At 29.6% G+C, this 20573-nt stretch overlaps 1 protein-coding gene across 4 annotated transcripts in view; it reads left to right on the top strand.

Moving 5' to 3' along the window:
- The window catches only part of LOC111623695 (MOB kinase activator 2-like), a 133271-nt gene extending 116734 nt beyond the window's left edge, over positions 1 to 16537 (top strand). For all 4 annotated transcript variants that reach the window (XM_023366355.1, XM_023366356.1, XM_023366354.1 and 1 more), the window contains exons 4-5: positions 8022 to 8146; positions 13288 to 16537. In XM_023366355.1, coding sequence (XP_023222123.1) covers positions 8022 to 8146; positions 13288 to 13850 — 688 coding nt within the window. In that variant the 3' untranslated portion in view covers positions 13851 to 16537. The remainder of the gene's footprint in view (positions 1 to 8021; positions 8147 to 13287) is intronic.
- The last annotated feature ends 4036 nt before the right edge of the window (positions 16538 to 20573 follow it).

Genomic DNA, 20573 nt, shown 5'->3' with positions numbered 1-20573 from the left:
TTATTATAAATTAACATAAAATTTGTTTTTTTAATCAATTCACAATAAATATATTTTAATATCTGTGTAAAATTTGTTACTAGTAATTTTTATCGTCAACAATATTTACAGTGAGCTGATTTTGAAAGTGGGGCAAGTCCAGTCTACGAAAAATATGAAAATGTGATGAATTTATTATCCTATGTACCACCCATTTATCTTGAATACTTTAAAAATCTGCACTAAGAAATATAATTATATGCATGCAACTTATTACTAAATATTATTTATTATTTTCTTCACTTTTTACTATAAAATTAAATTTATTTTTTGTTTCATTGTAGCTTTTCAAAAAAGTATGAAATGTTGAAATAAAATAAATAAAATATTCAATTTTTTGTTATTATAACTATATTTCATTCAAAGAAAAGCAACATTTTCAACAAATCATTGCTTTTGAAAGTGAGGCAAGTCATTGGCGCATACCAAAACCATGATTTTTTTCACCTAAAGCAGATAACCATTATTGCATATTAAATTTACACAAAATAAAACCAAAAAAATATAAGTATTATTGCTTATGAATATTTTTAAACTCATTCAAATGCAAACCATTAAATATCTAGCAATAACATAAAATGGAGTTGTCCCACTTTCAAAATCAATGGCTCAATTGTAAATTATTAACTATAAATAAGAATATTTTATCAGCTGCTGATACTTCAAGAAAGTTGTTCTCAAACATCTGTTTTGTTTGAATTTTTTTTTTAAACTAGTCTTAAAAGAATTTTTTTGTATTTAAGTGTGAATTTTTTTTTAAAAAGAAGTTGACTAGATGCTTTAAAAAGTTTGAAAAATAATAGAATAAATCTGGTAGTATTTTTAACGTAATATTATTTTCAGATGAAATATACATGCCTTTATTCAGATAAGATGATAAAATCTATGATTTGTATATTTTAACAAATTACTTTCTCATGGAATGTCAGTGCTTTAGATAAAAATGGTCACAATTTTTACAATTAATTCATTGAATGATCATTAATATTATAATTAATTTGCATTTGTATGCAATTTCAGCATTTGAGAAAAGAAATACAAAAAGTAAATGAAAAGTAAAATACTACTTCATTCAACTTTTAAAAGTTATGAAATATCATTAATCAATAGCTTTTTTACACTTACATAAACAATTTATTGCACCTGTTTGGTGTAAATGACAATTATTTTGAATTTTAGTAGAATTAATAAAATTTATGCAGAAATTACATTTAGAATATTCTATGTTCAAGCAACTTTCTAAGAATATTTATATATACTAAAATCTCTAACATTGAATTCTCATTCTCGAATCCCTCAGGTCAAACTGGATTATCAGTGCTGGAAAACACCATATGTAATATAATGTATTTTTCTGCTCCTTAAGTTAACATTTCATGTGTGTCAACCTCCTTGCATTAAACTAGTCAAACTTTGCCAGTGCCAACCAACCTAAGTTTATTAAGTTCCTCAAATCTTTTTGGCACCTTGTTTGGTAAAGTAGCTTTAATACATCTGGATAAGTAAGCCAATGACATCAGAGTTGCTAATTTAGTGGAAAATTTACTAAATCTAGCTCTCGTGAAGCATTGCATGACTTAAATTATGTTCTTCTGGCAAAAGTATTAGCAGGGATTTTTTAATCATAACAGGATAGGAAGGGATGCTATAGTAATTAAAGCATATATTGGAGAATACTAACTTTCTATTTTTAATTTCTATTGGAGAATACCAACTTTCCCATTCATCTATTCATATTTCTATTTGGAATAGTTCTTTGTTTGTGGTAGCCATCTTGAATTTTGTCTTTGGAACTTTATGAACTCAGGTCTTCATTAATATGGAAGGCAATTTGTGATCATTTTAAATTGTCCCGTAGATAATTTATATAATGTTATTATGCAAAATTTGACTTTTGAATAAATTCAGTATGTCAGAGAAGTATTTTGTGATATACCTAAATTTGTGATATTTATTTAAAATTTAAATTAAAATTTAAAATTTTTTCATAAACTGGAATGAAAATACTAGAAGATAACCAGACAAGTTTCATAAATTTCAGAAAAATGATTTTGGAAAATATAACAAAATTATCAAATGCCTATACATTCTATTAATGGATTGTCATATTCTTTTGTTTGATATATGCTATTTATCTTATATGCAGCTGTATAATGATTAATAATAATATATTGTTATAATAATGATTAAAATAAATATAATGGACTTTAAGGAATGCAGTTCTATGATATATTTTTCTACCATTGTGTTGTTTGTGACTGAACAAAAACTTTTCTTAAAAATCTAATGTGAGGTAGATAATAAGGACTTATCATACCAGTGATGATAAGCACAAACACCCAGATACCAATGGAGTACAATACATTTAATAAAAACGAGAAGGTGTTCATTAAAATCAATTACATTAGCAATTAACATGAAATAATCAAAATGCATTTTGGACTATCGGAATAGTCCCTCTTCAGTTGGTATACATGTAAAAAGGCTGTAATACTTAAAATTATACAAGATAAAGGAATCATTATAAAGGTATGATCATTGAACAATAAATGGGTGTAGAGAAGACAGGCTTAAGGTGACTTCACAATGTTACATAGTAGCTTGACATAAGGGTTACTATTATGAACAGTATTAAAATTAGTGGAATAATAAGGTAATTGTTTTACAAAATAAATTATATCTACGTACCATAACAGTAGTAAGATGGAGTTTGAAGGTGGCATTACTACAAGAATCAGAGCAGTTGAGGGAGGTATGGTACAGGCAACATCTGGAGAACAAGTGGTGACTAACATCTTAATGGCCAACCTTCATTCCATCACCTCTTTAAACCAGATGTCAGTGTTAAGTCTATAGATTTCATCATTTAATAGTGAGGGTTTGTGCTCAAATATCAACTGGGATCTAGACAAATTATTCTATAAATTAAATTAATATAAAGAAATTGCTTTTTTCCCCTTGGTATAATTAAAATAATTAAAAATCTACTAATGTGAGGTAGATAATAAGGACTTATCACACCATTGATAATTAATTATACCAAGGACAAAAAGCAATTTTTTTATAAAAATTTTTCTATTTTTCATATACCTCTTTGTGTGGAACTCTCCATAACTAACTAGCCATTTTTGGTTCCTTCAAATTTGAGATTTGGAGGTTTTACTGTATAAGATATCCCAAAAAAATTTATGTATGCTGTTATTAATATCTTGTACAGTAAATTTGATTTAAATAAAAATTAAAAACAATAACTTTAAATACTTTAAATGTTTAAATAGAATTCTTTTAAAAAAAGAACATTTGAATCTGTTAGGTTAATGTAACCTATTTAGAATCCAGCAGTTTGTTTGAATAATTAATAGTGAGGTTGCGGCTGACATTTTCAATGTGAACATCAGACGTTGAGTGCCGCCATCCTGTAAGCCTAGAAGTTTGACAATGGTGTTTGGAACGTTGAGCATGATTCCACTGACATTCCAAATGCCATTGTCAAACTTCTAAGCTTACAGGAAGGTGGTGTTTTCATTGAAAACTTCAGCTGCAACTTTGCTAACTATTTAGGTTAGTTTGTAGAGAACAAAAACCATTTATAATGTTAATTTTAAAAATTTTAATATTTAGTATGTTTTTCATTTATTCTCATTTTAGTATATTCTGAAGATGCATAGTAAATAATTTGAATGATCTAAGTCAATAAAAAAAAAATCAAATCACCTAAAACCAATCTGCTTAAGTTTATTAATTCATTAATATAATTTAGAGAAACTTCTCTTAATTTTATGCCATAAGTGTATAAATTAAGGTTTTTCATTTCCTGGTCTTTTGCTTGTCCCAGAATTCCGAAAAAAAATTGAACTTCTTCCTGGGATATAATTATTTTTCATTTTTAAGTAACTTAATACACCCTGCAATCTTCAAAATAATAATAATAACGCTGTGTAAAATATGTATAAAAAATTACTCTTGAATTACATAGACATTTTCACAAATAGAAAAATTTATTAAAGTTTGTTGGAAACTGCTTATAACAAAAATGCCTTTGAATTGAGTTGAAAATTTTAAAGAAAAAAATGAGCTTAGATCAAACTTTTAACTTAGAAGGTAATTTTTGTTTTTTAAATAATACAAAATACATGATACAAAATCTTATAAAAATTTACAATAATATTTTAAAAAGCAAAGATGGCCAATACTCAGATCACTCAATCTGGTTTTCATTTTAGTAATGAAAATCCTGCTACTGAGAATGCCCTATCCGATTCAATTGATGTGGATGGAATCGTCTTTAATGCATTTAAGAGAAAAACAGATGTGTGTGTTTCACCTGTAGCCTGGAAGATTTCTAGTTCATTTTTGAGATGTGTTACAGTATTTTTTTTCCATCTAGTATTTGATTTGTCTACCTTGGCTGCTTTAATAGCAGCATCAAGCTTGCAGTTCATTTCTCTTTAATAATCAGGTTTATGAAGAAAAACTTCATACATGCATACTATGTACTTGTTTGTATTCTTGCCCAATTTGCACTACCTGGTGTAATGCAATTATTGAAGTTACTGAGCATGGTTAAAAATTAAGATAGCATAAGCACATTATTCTACATATTACAGATTCTGACAAGTAAAGAATTTGAGAGTCCTGTCACAAAGGCTACATATTAATTATTGACAATATCTCTGAAATGCCATAAGTAAAAATTTAAAAAACTAATATGCAGACTTAAAATTAATAAATACAAATGTATTTTGATAGTGAACAACCATTCACTGAACTTTGTTTTTCTATTAAATTTATGATCAACTGCTGGATTTCGGTGGTGGTGTCATTAATTTACAGAAGCTTCTCTAGTTATGTGGTGATTTTAATGAATTTTAGAGATGCTACCAAAGTTTGAAACATTTTAAATTTTCTTTATTTTAAGCAAAATACAAAATAATGCAGTACTAAGCATTTAAAATTTACAGTTGGTGTTTTTCATGCTAGTGTCACAAGATGAACATAACAATGTATTATAATCTACTGTATGAGTATTACTGTTATTGACAAGCATTTTTTTCATAAAGTCTGGATAGCTCTTTTGATAATCACTGACTGTCTGTAGAAGAAATTGGTTTGCTATTCATCCTGGGTGTTCAGTTGATTGAATACTTTAGTCTGTTCTTACTGTATCAATAATGCATTTGACAAAACTGATGCACTTTTCCATCACAATGTAGTTTCCATCAGAAGGCAAGAGTTTGAGATCTAATTCTGTGAATTTTGTTTTAAGTACGTAAGATGTCAAAAATCTTCATGTTGACTGACAGAAAAAATTTGGACTATTTCATAAGATGTTATCTTGATTGACTGCCACGTGCTTTGTGATATTTCAATACCTTCATTTTAGAAAGCTCAAATTTTTTTGGATTTTGTATCTATCTGTACTGTTTTTATGAGAGACCAAATGCAATCAATTCTTCTGAAGTACCACAGAATATTCAGCAAGCTTCTTTATGCCAGCATTTGCAACTTTAAGGTGTTTTGTACTTGGAAATTTTTCACCTAAAGTATGCCAAATTTAAAGACAATAGTTGAAAATGATGCTTCAAATTGTCTTTAAATAGAATCTCTCATCAAAACTTGGAAAGTTCTATAAGGTTTTAGATTGTTCCAAAAGACCTACCTGGACAATTACATAAAATAAAGTAATAACAATGTGCTCCTCTTGCTGTACTGTACTTGTGTAGGAATTTTATTTCAAGTGAGGGATAGTGGTTCTATACATAGCACTATGACATACTGATTTTTTTTTTTCAAATCATGATTGAAACCTATAAATATTATTCATAGCACTTTTACATTTTTAATCAAAATTATTTTTTCCATAATGGAACAGATTCAAAACATGCCTCATTCAACTTTGAAAACTTAAAAATACAGATGGCGTCCACATGCAGCATAGAATGAAAAAGTGTGCAGCAAAAATGCATTTTGCAATAAGTTGCTATAGCCATACAAGCAGGAAAGCAGTTTGATTCTTGGCACATGTTTGGTGTTTGAGACAGGAGAATAAAGGTGTGTTTAAATCTTTCCTGTTTACACCATTTTACCTTTATATAATTTGCTTTTATTAATCAAGATTTCATCAAAAGAAAGTGTGGGATAAGAAAGGTTTTCTTATGAGAAATTAAAATAAATTTTATATGAAAATATATTGTAATATCCCTGTAATTATCTAAATTTATGTCACACTATGCTTAAAACTTTCTTATTTTAATAAGGATTTAATTATATGAAAAGGAATAATTTCAAGCACTATGGAGAAATGTTTCTGTATCAATTCGTATTTGAACCTTTTTCCATTAAACAAATACACTGTTCTACATGTGATTTGTATGCTTTTATCCCATAAACATTACTACCAAAGTGAGCTATGATTGGTTAATTCTATTGCCTTTTCCACAACTTGAATCTTGCTCTTCCTAATATTGGTATATATGCAATAAAATTTATTTATTTTTTTGACAGGACTAATTCAAGCATTAAAAGTTTAGTTTCTAATAATTTCTTGTTTTATTTAATTCAATAATTGTAGAAAAATATTGTTTAATTAATAGTAGTAATCAAATGTTTTTGATAAAATTTTTAGTTCATTACAGTAAAGTTTGACAGAAAAATAAGACTGAATTTATAATGTGGGAACCAGTACTGGGTAGGGGTGTGTGTATTTGAACTTAAACTGTATTTTCATAGTTTTGATATTTTTACTTAGTATCAGCAGATAAGTGTTAGTATAGTGGTGTCTTTGCACAGCCAGAAAATGTCGCTCACTTTATTAATCAAGATTTCAGCAAAAGAAAGTGTGGAATAAGAAAGGAGTTTCAATCACAAATTTCTTTAGTTTAATAGTTTAAAGGAGCGAACAAATTAACATTGTTAATTTGTTCGCTTTAACATTTGTTTGCTGAAACGTTTTAAATATTGATACTTCCACAAAATACACCATCTATAATGTGTTTTTGATTGGATAAATGATTTTTGAAAGTCAGGAAAAGTGTAAAAAATGCTGCTGCTTAGTGTGTCATTGCTTTCTTTGATATGTAATGTTTTATAATGGGAGATTGGTTTTTCTGTAGCCAGACTGTTAGTCAACATTATTGAAATCTTAACTAAACCATATGAAAGAGTGAGAAAGAAATATCCAGGATGCTGGAGAAACTGAGGATCTTGAATCAGAATAATGGTGCCATTTCATAAACTTTCTGGAAAACAGTTTTTAGCCAATAGAAAAAAATCGGTGGTTGATCTGCCTTTGTTATTTGCCAGATCTGGCTTCCTGTGATTTCTTCTTCCCAGAAATTAACTCCATACTTCAAAGAAACTATTTTGTGTCAATAGGAGGTGAAAACAAAAATGAGAGCTAAATAGTTTTACAGAGAAATGTCATATGCATTAGCTCAGATGATTACATTGTAAGTGATTTTCCAAGAATCAAGTAAATCAAGTTCAGCTCATTAAGAGCTTGGTATTATTTTTTTACATACATGAAAATGTGTGTAAAAAAATAATACCATACTCTTTTTATATATATAAACAAAATTGACATGAAATTTTTGTGAATTTACATTAATAGATAGATAAGCTTTCCATATAATTATATTAGGAAAATATAATGGATATAACAGAACTTCAATATCTTTACATTGTATGTCTAACAAAATAACACTACATTTTAGTAAAGGAGTCCAATTTTAATGGAAATTTCAGATAAAAATATCACTTTTCTGTTTGATGTAGAAAAATGGAGTTGAAAATAATAATGAACTAATGGTTAACTTTGCATTATATTTGTTATGGGTACAAATTTCCATTTAAAATAATAATCATATAAGTAATAAAGTGGTGGGTATTATATAAACATTATTTTATTCTTAATGAAAACTTATATTTCAAAAATTTAAGTCTATTCTTTTAATAATTCTGTTTTTTCATTGTTATATTTTTAGGCAATATTTATGGTTTGATGAAAGAGGAAAGAAATGTAAAGTTGCAGCTCCTCAATATATAGACTATGTGATGACGTTCACACAGAAAACAGTGAATGACGAATGTATTTTTCCTACAAAATTTGGTATTTACGTTTCATATGATATAAATTTCATTGAAATAAATACATTCAAAACATTTAAGAAATTTACTTGAAATAAAAACATTCTTTTTATAGTATTTCCCATAATAAGAATAGTTGATTGTGCTGGATCTTGAATGTGTATTACTCTGCCACTATAGCTAAGCAATAAAGTTGAATAAAACAGAACAGAATAAAAGCTTTAAATAATTCAAATATGTCATGTGATTTATATATATATAAAATAAAATATATATGAAAAATGTCTGTTATTATAGAATCTAATATGAATAAATATATACTGTATATGCTAATCCATTTCAAACATATCCTGACATTCTTTGCCTAATTATCAAATTTTTAAGTATGTAATGGTTAATGCTAAAATTAAATATTTACAGGAATGTATATCTTTGAAAAATAAAAAGAATAGGTAGTTAGCAATTTTAAATCAAGTATCAATTATTATAGATGAATGAGTTGTTTAGCAATAGCTATGTTCTATGTATAGTCACTAAAAGACACCAAAGCAGAATAAGGATTCATATATATAAGAAATTCAAATAAAACCATGGTTTAAAGATTTAACCATGCCATTGCAAGGCCACTCGCTTTCTACTTATTCAATATGCTGATTGTTTTGTGACCCTATTTTCAAATATAGAGTTTGTTGTTCATTTTATCATTTAAAAAAAAAATGTTAATTTATTTGTTAAAATATTAATTAAATTGTAAATTTTATGTTGAACTGTAGTATATAATAATACTCTGTAAAATCAAACTGTGTAAAAATTATTTTGTTTTTTTATAGTTAATTAAGTTTCTATTTAAAGCACAATGGCTTTGAAAGTAAATTGTTCNTAAAAAAAATTTTTTTTTTAATAATTGTAATTAAAATGATTGTGTATTTGAAATGGATCATTTTAATATAAATTAGAAAATATTTTCCAGGTTTAAAATATATTTTTTTCAGTATAGAGATTTATCTAGCATTTGTGGAAAATGGATATTCTATATTTGAGAATACTTTATTCCCAATTTTTTTTCTTTAAAGAAAAAAATAATTTTATTGATGATGATTATGATTGAAATTATTTTGTTAAAAAGTTGTTTTTATTAATTTTCTTTCTGTAATTATATTAATAATTCAGACATGGCATCCTAATCACTACCTCTAGCCAAATTAATTCAGACATGGCATCCTAATCACCTACCTCTAGCCAAATTACTTAATAAGTAACCTTAAATAGTTTAAATATCAAACAATTGGATATCTTAAGATTTTCTTTGTCAGAGTCTACACTAAAATATAGCTATACCCATTTGTTATAGTAACATCAGGACTGTGCCTTGCTATGATGCAGAGATGCGGCCGCATCAGGCGGCACTGTAAGGGGGGCAGCATAAGCAGCATTTAAGGGGTGGCATAAGTGGCGTTTAAGAGGTGGCATTTCAAAGACTTGCATCATACTAAGAAAATCTACCGCATGCCCCTGAGTAGCATTATATACATTTATTTTTTAATGTTGAAGATTAATAGGATTTAATAAAAATTATTAATTTTTAAAGACTGCCGATACATTTCTTTGAACACTGCAATAAAAAAAAAAGTGTAAAAGTTATAAAACATGTAATGGCATACCTATATAATTAAAAGAAACAAAACATTGTGGTTAAATGTGATAAATTGCTCTTACCTTTCATGTTTTATTTCATATACAGTAGAGCATCAATTATCCGACTCAATTGGGGACTCGGTTAGTCGGATAACCGAAAAAAATGAAAAAATTATATTATTAGTATAGTATATTAATATATCCCATGTAATTAGTATATCGCTATTAACCAACTTTGCATTGAATTTTTATCAATGTTAATCCTAACAAATTTTTTTAAAAATAATAATCGTCACTATCGTATCGTTAAAAATTATTTTTAAATTATTTTATTGCTCACAAAACAAACAACCACTCATAATTAGAAAATTAAGTCTCGTTTAAATACTGGCCGCCCTTTAATGGTCGAGCCATGTTGCCAGCATGCAAAAATTTAACAAAAATAATTAAAACGAACAGCAATATAACTTATGTCAATACATAAGTTATATTGCTGTTCCTTTTAATTAAAAATTTATTTCAAAATTAAAATTGTTTTATATACTATAATTTCATATGGATAACTCAAAATAATTTGTATTCTGCAGAAAATTTTAAGAACAAAAATATCTTTGTATAATCCCCCCTACTTATGCCCCACACATTGAAACTAATTATGTGATTTAGAAGTTGCGATCTTAAAAACATTAAAACATTGCTCTTTCTGTTTCATTTCTGTTAACAAATAATTAGATATCTTCTATATATATAACCCATTGAACAGGTCTGTCCGCGTAATGGCATGCTAAAAACGGGCACTAGAGGCACCCTAGCAAAGATTTTAAATTAACAATAAATTATTTTTATTTGTAATAGGAATTTATTATTGATATGAATTTATTATTTATACCACAGAATGGTATAAATAATTATTATATGTCTTGCCTTGCCTTATTATATGCCTCGATTAACCTTGCGCCGCACTTTTACAACATCCCGTGACTCCGTGAACATCGCGCATTGACTCACGGGAAATTTGTTGAAAAAATTACATTTAAAATCGAGGTTTACAAGTGAAGATAAATAAACAAATTAAACTACAGGTAACCCCTGTATAACACAGTAGTTACATTCCAAAAAATTGCCGTGTTATGCAAATCCCTGTTATGCGAAACAAAGAACTAGTACGAAAAGGAGGGTTAGGTTCCGAAAATTAAAAAACATGCTACTATACTTTCATAATTAAGATAAATATCTTTATTAAAATTTTCTTAAGTGATACATATTAATATAAATTAAACAATGTTTTCTTTGTGATCACTAAAAGCACTATTAACCGAAAGCATTTTATTTTTGGCAAGTTATCATTATCCTCTGAGCATTTTTCTGCATTATTTTCAGATTCATGCTTTACCTTTTGCAAAAAGTGTATGTAATTTTAGATTGCTTGCTTCTAGTTAAAAGATCTCTATACACTTCCTTATATGGTGCTAAGCACTTATAAAATAAGGGAAAAACACCTGGCAACATCAGAAGCAGAAGCGTCGAAATCTGGCAAAATTGAAACAATTTTTGCGAAGGACCATGTGTATGGAGACGAGAAAAGAAAACTTACACACTGAAATACTAATAGTTCACGAAAATTATTATTTTCGTGAACTATTAGTACTTAAGTATGTAAAAATTTATTACATTTCATGTTGTACGACGGTTTTACCCATTTCTCAAACCGTGTCAGAGTGAATCCGTGCTATAAAAGTACCGTGTTATACGGGGGATGGTACCAATTCTCGAACCGTGTTAGAGTGAATCCGTGCTATAAAAGTACCGTGTTATACGGGGGATGGTACCAATTCTCGAACCGTGTTAGAGTGAATTTGTGCTATAGAAGTGCCGTGTTATACGGGGGTTACCTGTATTTTAAAGTATTTATAGAATGTTTAATAGGTATAAATGTAGATCCGTATGATGCAATTGGGACGGTAAGATTTACCCTTTGAATAAAGGGTAAATCTTACCGTCCCAATTGCGTCAATTCAAAGGGGGTCGCCACCCCTTTATTCAAAGGGGTGGCGACCCCCCCTCTGTGCGAACAATAAATGTCTAATGAACCATACCCCTATGCGCGATCCTTCCCGAGATATCTCGCAAAGGGTCATGCGTAGTGGTATGGTTCCTTTGACTGTATTGTTCGCACAGGGGGACTACAGTTGGGGGTCTCCACCCCTTCATTCGGAGAGTAAATCTTACCATTGGGACTTTAACAGAGCTGTAGAGCATATTGATAGGAACAAAAAAGTCAAAGGAAAAACGTGCCTCATGGAAATTTGTAAAGAACGCCCACTAGGGGGTGTCCCGTGCTACTAGTACATAAATAAGTGATGTAGTCACCACACATGCATGCATAAAAAAATTATATATAATACAATATATACTATAAACATGTGGCAGAAAAAGTATTAAGTAGTAGATTTAAAGCAATTAGATATAATACAGAAATTAAAATACTTCTGAGTTAGTTTTTGAGCAATTATTGAGCTTCAGTTTCCAAATTGCAGACCCATACATTCTCTCCATCATCCATATCTGTCCTTTGTTAATGTCAAAAATGATATTAATTTAAGATAGATGAAAATTGAGACCAGATATTATTTATTTAAATCAAAATGATTAAAACTTGCAGCTTGGTATTGTAATAATGTCACAAGAAATAATTTTGATTGTTCTTTAAATTTCAATTAGTATATTTAGTCTAAAACTTATTACTAGTAATGTCACTTGTGGCATAGATATAAGCAAACAGGCATCTTGTTCATTACACCTCAGCACAATAAAAGCAAAAGTACTTATTAATTTTTGGATTAAATTGTGACTATATTGTGCAAAGTGGAATATGTATATCCCTTGATGTTGCTGCATATATGAAAATCACATTAATTAATGTACTAATCAATGGTAAAATTACAGTCCTGATAATTTTGCATGTCACTATTCTGGACAGATAGGGCATCTTGTTGTTCTTACTACATGGAAGCACAATTTGTAAAGAAACATACATGACAACTTTTGAACATCAGAAAATGATTCTTCAGAGGAAGCAATAGTTGTCCACCCAGATTCTGCATGAAAACACTTTGCCCCATATCACCAATATCGTCACTGACCAGATTCAAAATTATGGGTGGATATATTACACCATATAGCCCAGATTACCTTGAAGTGATGCCTTTTTTTTGGACCAATAAAGAAATGGAAGGTATTGCCTAGTAATTGATTGTAAGACTAACTAATGAATGAAATATATAGTATATATTAAATGAGAAATTATTTTAACTTTGCTGTTGTTGGTATGTTTTCAAGTTCACTATAATTAGGTCATAAATTGTAACTGAGTTGCTATAATTAAAAAAATATTACATTTATGAAAATATTGAATATTGTTTCTTTACTGAAATTACCATTGAAATCATTTTAATAATACTGGAATATTTATTAATTATACTAAAACATTTTAAAATCTATATAATCTTTTTCTTTTTTTATTTTTAGATAAAGAATTCCCTAGTTCCTTTGAATCAATTGTAAAAAAAATTCATCGGCTGTTATTTCATGTAATAGCCCATCTTTATCATGCCCATTTTAAAGAAATAGTCTTACTGAATCTTCATGCTCATTTAAATAGCTTATTTTGTCATTTCGTACTTTTTAATGAACAATTTAAATTAATTGATGAAAAGGAAACTGAACTGCTCCAAGATCTTGCGGTAGCATTGAAAATTTATTCTAGTGATGAAAAAAACTGTAAAGATACAAAAGATTGCTTGATATCTGATAAAAAATTAAATGGAAAAAGTCACAAAGAAAGTGAGAACCTTTCAACATCTGAGAGGTTGGAAGATATAATGAAGAATGAAGGAAATGGGAATCTTACTCCATCATCTGTACTCCTTCCAACATCACAATCAATACCATCCTCAATTACAGCCTTACATTCTAGGACAAATTCTGGAGGTCATTCAAACCCCAGTCTCTGTGCTCTGGACTCAACAATATTTACAAGTCCAACACCTCTTGCTGCCTCTTGTGGATCATCTCCTGTTAAATTTCAGTAGTAAACATACTATCTGATATTGTACAAGTACTACAATATTTCATATTGTGCAAATAGCATTTTTATTAAATGATTAGTCACAATATGATTCTACTGACTCACAAATGCACTGTTTCAAAATATAATAGTGCAATTAGTATTGATATAGATAATATAATTGATATCAGAAATGATAAAAATTTAAAAATCAGTGTGTTCTTTACTTCTTGATTGCCTTCAATAGGAAAATCCTAAAAAATCTTTTGTCACTATGTTTTCTTTCTACCTAAACAATTTTATTATTTTTAATTAAGTGATAAATTATAGTACTAACCAATGCATAATTATACAGTAAAAAAAAATTGTTAATTAAATTTGATAGGAGTATAATTTAGAAATGTCAATTTAATATATAACAAGTTTTATTATAATCTTTTTAATATAATTTTAATATATACATTTGTTTATTAGATAAACAGATCTTGAAATATGAAATTATCTATTTCTTGATTTAAAAAAATTTTCCAAGGTAGATTTTTAGTGGCATATGAAAAATTAACAATTTTTATTTTTAATCAAATATTTTTGATTCTTAAAGTGATGATTTCTAGAAATTTAATGTGTTCTAATCCAAAGGTGGCATCAGATCTTTTTGTAAATATAGAAGAATTCTGTTTGTTTTAATAATTTCATGTTATTGATAGGTACTAAAGGCAATATCTATAAATTTCTTTTTATGTTAATTACATCTTAAAAGCCATTTAAAGTACAAAGTATTTGTGATTATTTGTTGTTGTTGTTGCATAAGTAATTTATTCACTTTAATGATAGATTTATTGATATAAAGAATGTAATTTATTTTGTGTTCAAATAGTACAAAATTTGTTTAGAATAGCTTCAATAATAATCAAACATATCTTTGCAGACAATCTTATTTTTTAAATTTTATCTCAACAATTTGATTAACGTTTGTATTCAATTGAACAAAAATAGGCTGAAGAAATATACTTTTTGATACAAATAATGCATTCTTCAGTAATTTGGATTAATTAAAATTGAGTTTTCAGGATGTAAATCCTTGATTCAAATAATATACAGATTCCTAGAAAAAAGGCATTAACAAACTGTTATGAACTATATTATTATATTTATATAATTATTGAATATTTTTCAAAAAAATTGTTTTTTATAAATAGAGAATTTTGTCAAATTACATCAAATAAAAATATAAGAAAAATGAAATAAATTATATTTCATTTTTCTTATATTTTTATTTCATGTTTTCATAAACTTCATAAAACTAAAGTTAAAACTGTTATGATGAACAGTTGTATTTTAAACTTAAAATTTTCAGTGCTTTTACAAAAATCAACATTAAAATAAATTTTATTAAAGTACTTTTACCTTTTTCTGATATTGGAAGTTTCATTAGTAAAGTCATTTCATTGTAAAATCTGTATTGTTTTTGTTTTTTCCTCCTCTTTTTTTCAAATTTGAAGTTCGTTCTATTACATAAAACTATAGAAAATTTTAAATATACTTGCTTTTTCAAAGCTGTTTAAAAACTTGTCCATTAACTTAGGTGAAATCATTTATAAATTTGTTAACATTATTTCAGTCATAGCCAAATCTCAGATTAAAAGTGTAAAAAAGTAAATGAAATAACTAGTTAATTAAAATTATTAAAAACAGAAGCTTAATTATGTTTATTATTTAGCATGTTGTTAACTTTATACTTCAGGTTATGATTAATCATTAATTTGTAGCCATCTTATTTATTGATAGCAAATCTTTTTCTATTTTATGCAAAGAATATCATTTTATTGTTTATACTGAATTGATATTTAAAATTCTGATTGCTTAAACTTTGAAAATAAACACTCTTCAGCACATTAAAAACTATCTAGACGTGACTGAAAAAGGCTACTATAGTTCACTATGATAAAAGTGAATTTTTATCAATAATATTTAATTACTGATTTATAGAATAATGGACTCAAAATACAAATAAGTTAACACAAAATATTTATTTAGTTTAATTTGGTGTTCTCTTTGCAAATTTTTATTCAGTTAAAGTAATTGAAGGTGTAATTAGTTTAGGACACGCTGATTTTAAATTATCTGGTACGATGTACCAAGTTAAACTCATTTTTACACTGTTGGATGATAAAAGTAACCTTTGCAAAGATAATCTTTATAATTTTAAATATATAAATTCACATGTTGTAGCTTTTTCCTAAAAACCCAATTTAAAATAGCTTCCTCTGGAAGGTTTTATTAAGGAGGACTAAGTAAATCAAATGTTAATTATTAATCAAATCAAATTTGGTAGATCTTAGTTCTGTGAAAAGATTAACAATATATTACATTCCAGAATAATATCAAATGTTGTTAATACTGATACAAAATGTTATTGATATAGTTTGCTACATGTTACCTAAAATATTGTCTTTCAAGTTTTTATTTAATATATTTAACATTCCTGTTTGATTTTCAAATTAAGATAGTATTCCATGTAAGGTAGCATTTGGCAAATATTTACTACTTAAGGAAAACTTTAAACATCAGCAGTGTATAATGAGTTCTTATAATTATGTAGATCTTGAATGCTTATCATGTGATAAAGTATGCATTATCAGAATCTACAATTGCAACTTACTAAAAGTGTGATAAAATGGCAGTTATAGAAGAATATACTTGATGATGATATACTGTNGTAGCCATTGCGTCAAATGATATTTTTTACGCCAAACTAATAAAAGAGTAGCCAAATTTGGTGCAAAGTAGCTAAGTCTTGCAACGCTGGAAGGAGTACTAAATAAAGCTGGAGTTGGGACTCAAAGAATTATAGACCCAAAGCGAGGAAAGGAGCGAAAGGACACAAGATAAAGAAATGAGGAAAGTTGGAAAATTAATGGTCAATATTTGCATAACAGAAGGTATATTTAACCTTTCTCATTACTTTTTATCTTTTGGCTTTTCTCTCCTTCCCCGAATTTGAGTCTATACGCCTTTGAATCACAACTTCAGCTTTATTTAATATACCTTCCTCATTCAAACATTTCCAGGTATTTGAAAATATTTCCTTTCCACTCAAAATTAAAATATGTATAAAGGTTTACGGCTTTGTGAAACGTCTCTCTTGAATTTGTGCCGTTGAAATAAAATAATCTGTCTGTTTTGATTACACGTTTATTGGGCCGCATTTGAACTTGCCTTGGGCCGCGGGTTGGACACCCCTGGTGTAAAACGATGACAGCAGTCTCTCTCCAATCGATTATTGCGTAAATCGTACTTCTGACGCCAATAGTACAGTACACTAACGAGTTATAACTGAATAAACAATAGTGCAACTATGGGTGTCCCATTTAAAACAGTTTCGCTCATCGATTGACTAAAACCGAGTGGCCTTAAATGACGAAGCATTCGTTCCACAATTTTTTGAGAATAAAATTTAAATTTTGAAAGAAATCGTCTAATTTTATTTTGTATCTCATTTCCAACATGATAATTTACTGTACTTTAATGGTGAATGGAGCTAGTTTTGCACGAGACACCCGTATTCGTTCCTAGAGGAGTAATAAGAGGTACTATCTCGACTTATAATGGAAATAAGCCAAAAATGTCAATTGCAGAGTTACGAAGGATGGCAAAATTTTATAATTTTTGCATTCGAAAATATCGAACGGGAATCCGAAATAAGCTTTCAAAACTGACTTGTAAGAAAATATTTAAAAACCGTCGGTGTCTTTAATTTAATTCGGACCCATTTCCGAGTTTGCAGTCGTTTCGAGTACATAAAAAAATTTTTAATATTGTGTAAACGTCGGTATTTTCCATTTGTTTCCGATGTCGTCAGTCATCGTCGACGTCTCGTTCCGAAAAAGCGTGTCCGAAGTGCCATTTGGTATTTACGAATGCAATAAAAGCTTAAAGCATTATATTATCGTCCTCTGACTCTCCCATTGGCGTCTGTGTTCTATTTCCATTAGGTGCTACGGAAGACACCGACGTAGGGGGAGCGCAGTGGGACGTTATTCATTGCCCGGGGGCCCCAAACCAATCGGGTCATTCCGATTTTCAAGGCGAGTGTTGAAGTCAACAATTTGACGTCATCAATGACGTTCCAACTCGAGTACGATGTGCTTAGTTCCCATAATTCCATTCTCAGCAATATGGATTCCATTCAAATGTCGCACAAATTACCCACAATCCATTGGAAAGTAGCAGTTAACACGTATGTTGAGTGCTGAGTATATTGAGACAGCGCTGACAACAACGCAACTTCAACGTTGAAAAAAGGAACGATTTTTAACGAACGTTGAGATCAGCGCTGTGTCAGCATTGAAAATTGGAATTCCCGAATGTTTTACAAACTCGTTACCGTAGTAAGAATATCGAAATTTAAACTTGGAGCCGTATCCGGGATCCCTAGATTGTGGATGTGGCGTACCCACAATCTAGGGATCCCGGAAGTTAACTTATAAAATTTCTTTGTTTTATTAAATTACTGTAGTTTATAAGTACAGTACGAGGCCTGTTCAAAAAGTATCGGACTTTTATTTTTTCCGCGTAAACCAATGATGCGCGGGAGGCTTCTTTCGGTGGAGTTGTGGAGGGGACAGCCATGCACAGCTCTGAATTTTTTCCCGCCTTCAGGAAGCGTCAGTCGGCCTATGAGTGAGGACATGTAGTGAGCTCTCGTCTTATTCAACTAAGTTGGAAAATGACTGAACAACGTGAGCAGCGATATTACATCAAATTTTGCCAAAAACCTTGGCGATACCCAAGCGTAAACTCTTCGCAAGATTCAGCAGGCTTTCGGGGACGATCCTCGAGGCCAAAAAAAGCGCGGCAGGTCCGCAGCAATATCAAGGTCATGTTGACAGTTTTTTCGACTCTCGTGGGGTGGTCTATCGTGAGTACGCACCACAAGGCCAAACCATCGTAAAGGAGTACTACCAGGAGATCCTTCGTCGTCGTTCCGATGCTGTGCGACGCAAACGATCAAAACTTGCCAGCTCCATCGTGATAACGCATCCGCCCATTCTGCGCATCTGATTCGGGCTTTCGTCGCCAAACACAACACTCCTGTGCTTCGTCACGCTCCGTACTCTCCCCACATGGCTCTGTGCGACTTTTGGCTATTTCCCAAGCTAAAAATGCCGCTAAAAGGAACCCGATTTTAGTCGAGAGAAGACATCGTGCGGAATGCGACGGACCGGCTGATGGCCATTCCAAAAGATGCGTTCCAGCAGTGTTTCCAGCAATGGCAGGAACTCTGGGGAAAGTGTATACGCTACCAAGGAGACTACTTTGAAGGGGATTAGGGTTTCATACCTCAAAATCAATAAATGTATTTTTGCCGACCAAAGGTCCGATACTTTTTGAACAGCCCTCGTATATATTAGACTCACTCTTGTTTAATTAATGTAGTTTATTATGTTCTGAAATAAAGATAAATACTAATTCAATTAAATGTATTATTTATGATTTTTTTTTCTTGGGATTACATGTAATTGTTCATAAATGTATATTTAATTCTGCTTTGTTTTAATCAAATTTTATTTAAGATATTTTGCATGGGCAATGTCGAAGTTAAGTGGTTACCGAAGGAATCCTTCCAAAAATTCCCTGAAGGAAACTGTTCGAAATCAACATATTATCAATCGCGAAAGATATTAAAAATTAATATCTATCTTCCGCGAGGATCCGACTCTCGTCAGCTAGAGTCCATGGGTGAAAATATATTTTTTCATAGAGCATGGGTGAAAATATGGGTCCATAGAGCATGGGTGAAAATATATTTTTTCGCCTCGCCACGTCGAGTTTTTTAGGTTTCTCCACGTTTTTAACGCCTAAATAGGGCCAGTTACCCTTTAAAGGCCCTTCGCCAAGAAATTTCGTATGGTCAAGCAAAAAAGCTCCGGCCAGCTCTTCGGAGGATAAGCGATTACGCAATAACCTCCGTAATAACCCCGATACGAGATATTTTTCCGTAAAACTTTAATTTCGATTAAAATAAATGAGTCTTTTTTAAAATCGTGAGAAAGAGTTATAACATTTCTTCGGATTATACGGTGACGTAATCTCGACTGTTTTTCTAAACGAGGCAGGGTTGCCATCTGTACGATAATTAACGCATTTGTACGATTATTTCAGGCGCCATAAGATATACGATAATTTCAGAAATACCACTTTACTCCCGAAACAATTGTTAATCAATTGTTAATTCAAGTTTTTTTAAGTACATCACTCTTGAAACGGCTGTACAACACCTGCGTTGAATCTAAAATAAGATATGGTATCGCTGTATGGGGAACCGCATCTCTATACGCCGTTAATAAACTTCAGATAGCACAAAATCGTTACATGCGTTCAATTTATAATTTAAACTTTATGGAATCAGTATCTGAACTCTACTGCACCGAAAATATTGACAAGATTAGTGAAATTTACAAAATAAAAAAATTCTGTTGAAGGGTTTCAAATATATAAAGGGCAAAAAGGAAAACAGCTTTCTCGGAATTGGTACAGGAGAATGTAGCAAATCAACATGAGATACTCGTATAATTCGTGGATATAGTCTCCCAATTGTTAAACTAGAAGTGGGGAGATCTGCTCCGATTTTTCAATTAATCTTCTATTGGAATAATCTGTGCAACGATTTACGTAACATATCAAGTTATGAAATCTTCAAAAAGAATGTTAAAAAAAGGAAATAACTTTAAGCCACAATGATATT

The sequence above is a fragment of the Centruroides sculpturatus genome, unplaced genomic scaffold (genome assembly GCF_000671375.1).
Source record: "Centruroides sculpturatus isolate CEXI.00-Female unplaced genomic scaffold, Cexi_2.0 scaffold80, whole genome shotgun sequence".
Lineage (NCBI taxonomy): Eukaryota > Metazoa > Arthropoda > Arachnida > Scorpiones > Buthidae > Centruroides > Centruroides sculpturatus.
This window is presented reverse-complemented; position numbering and strand designations above follow the sequence as displayed.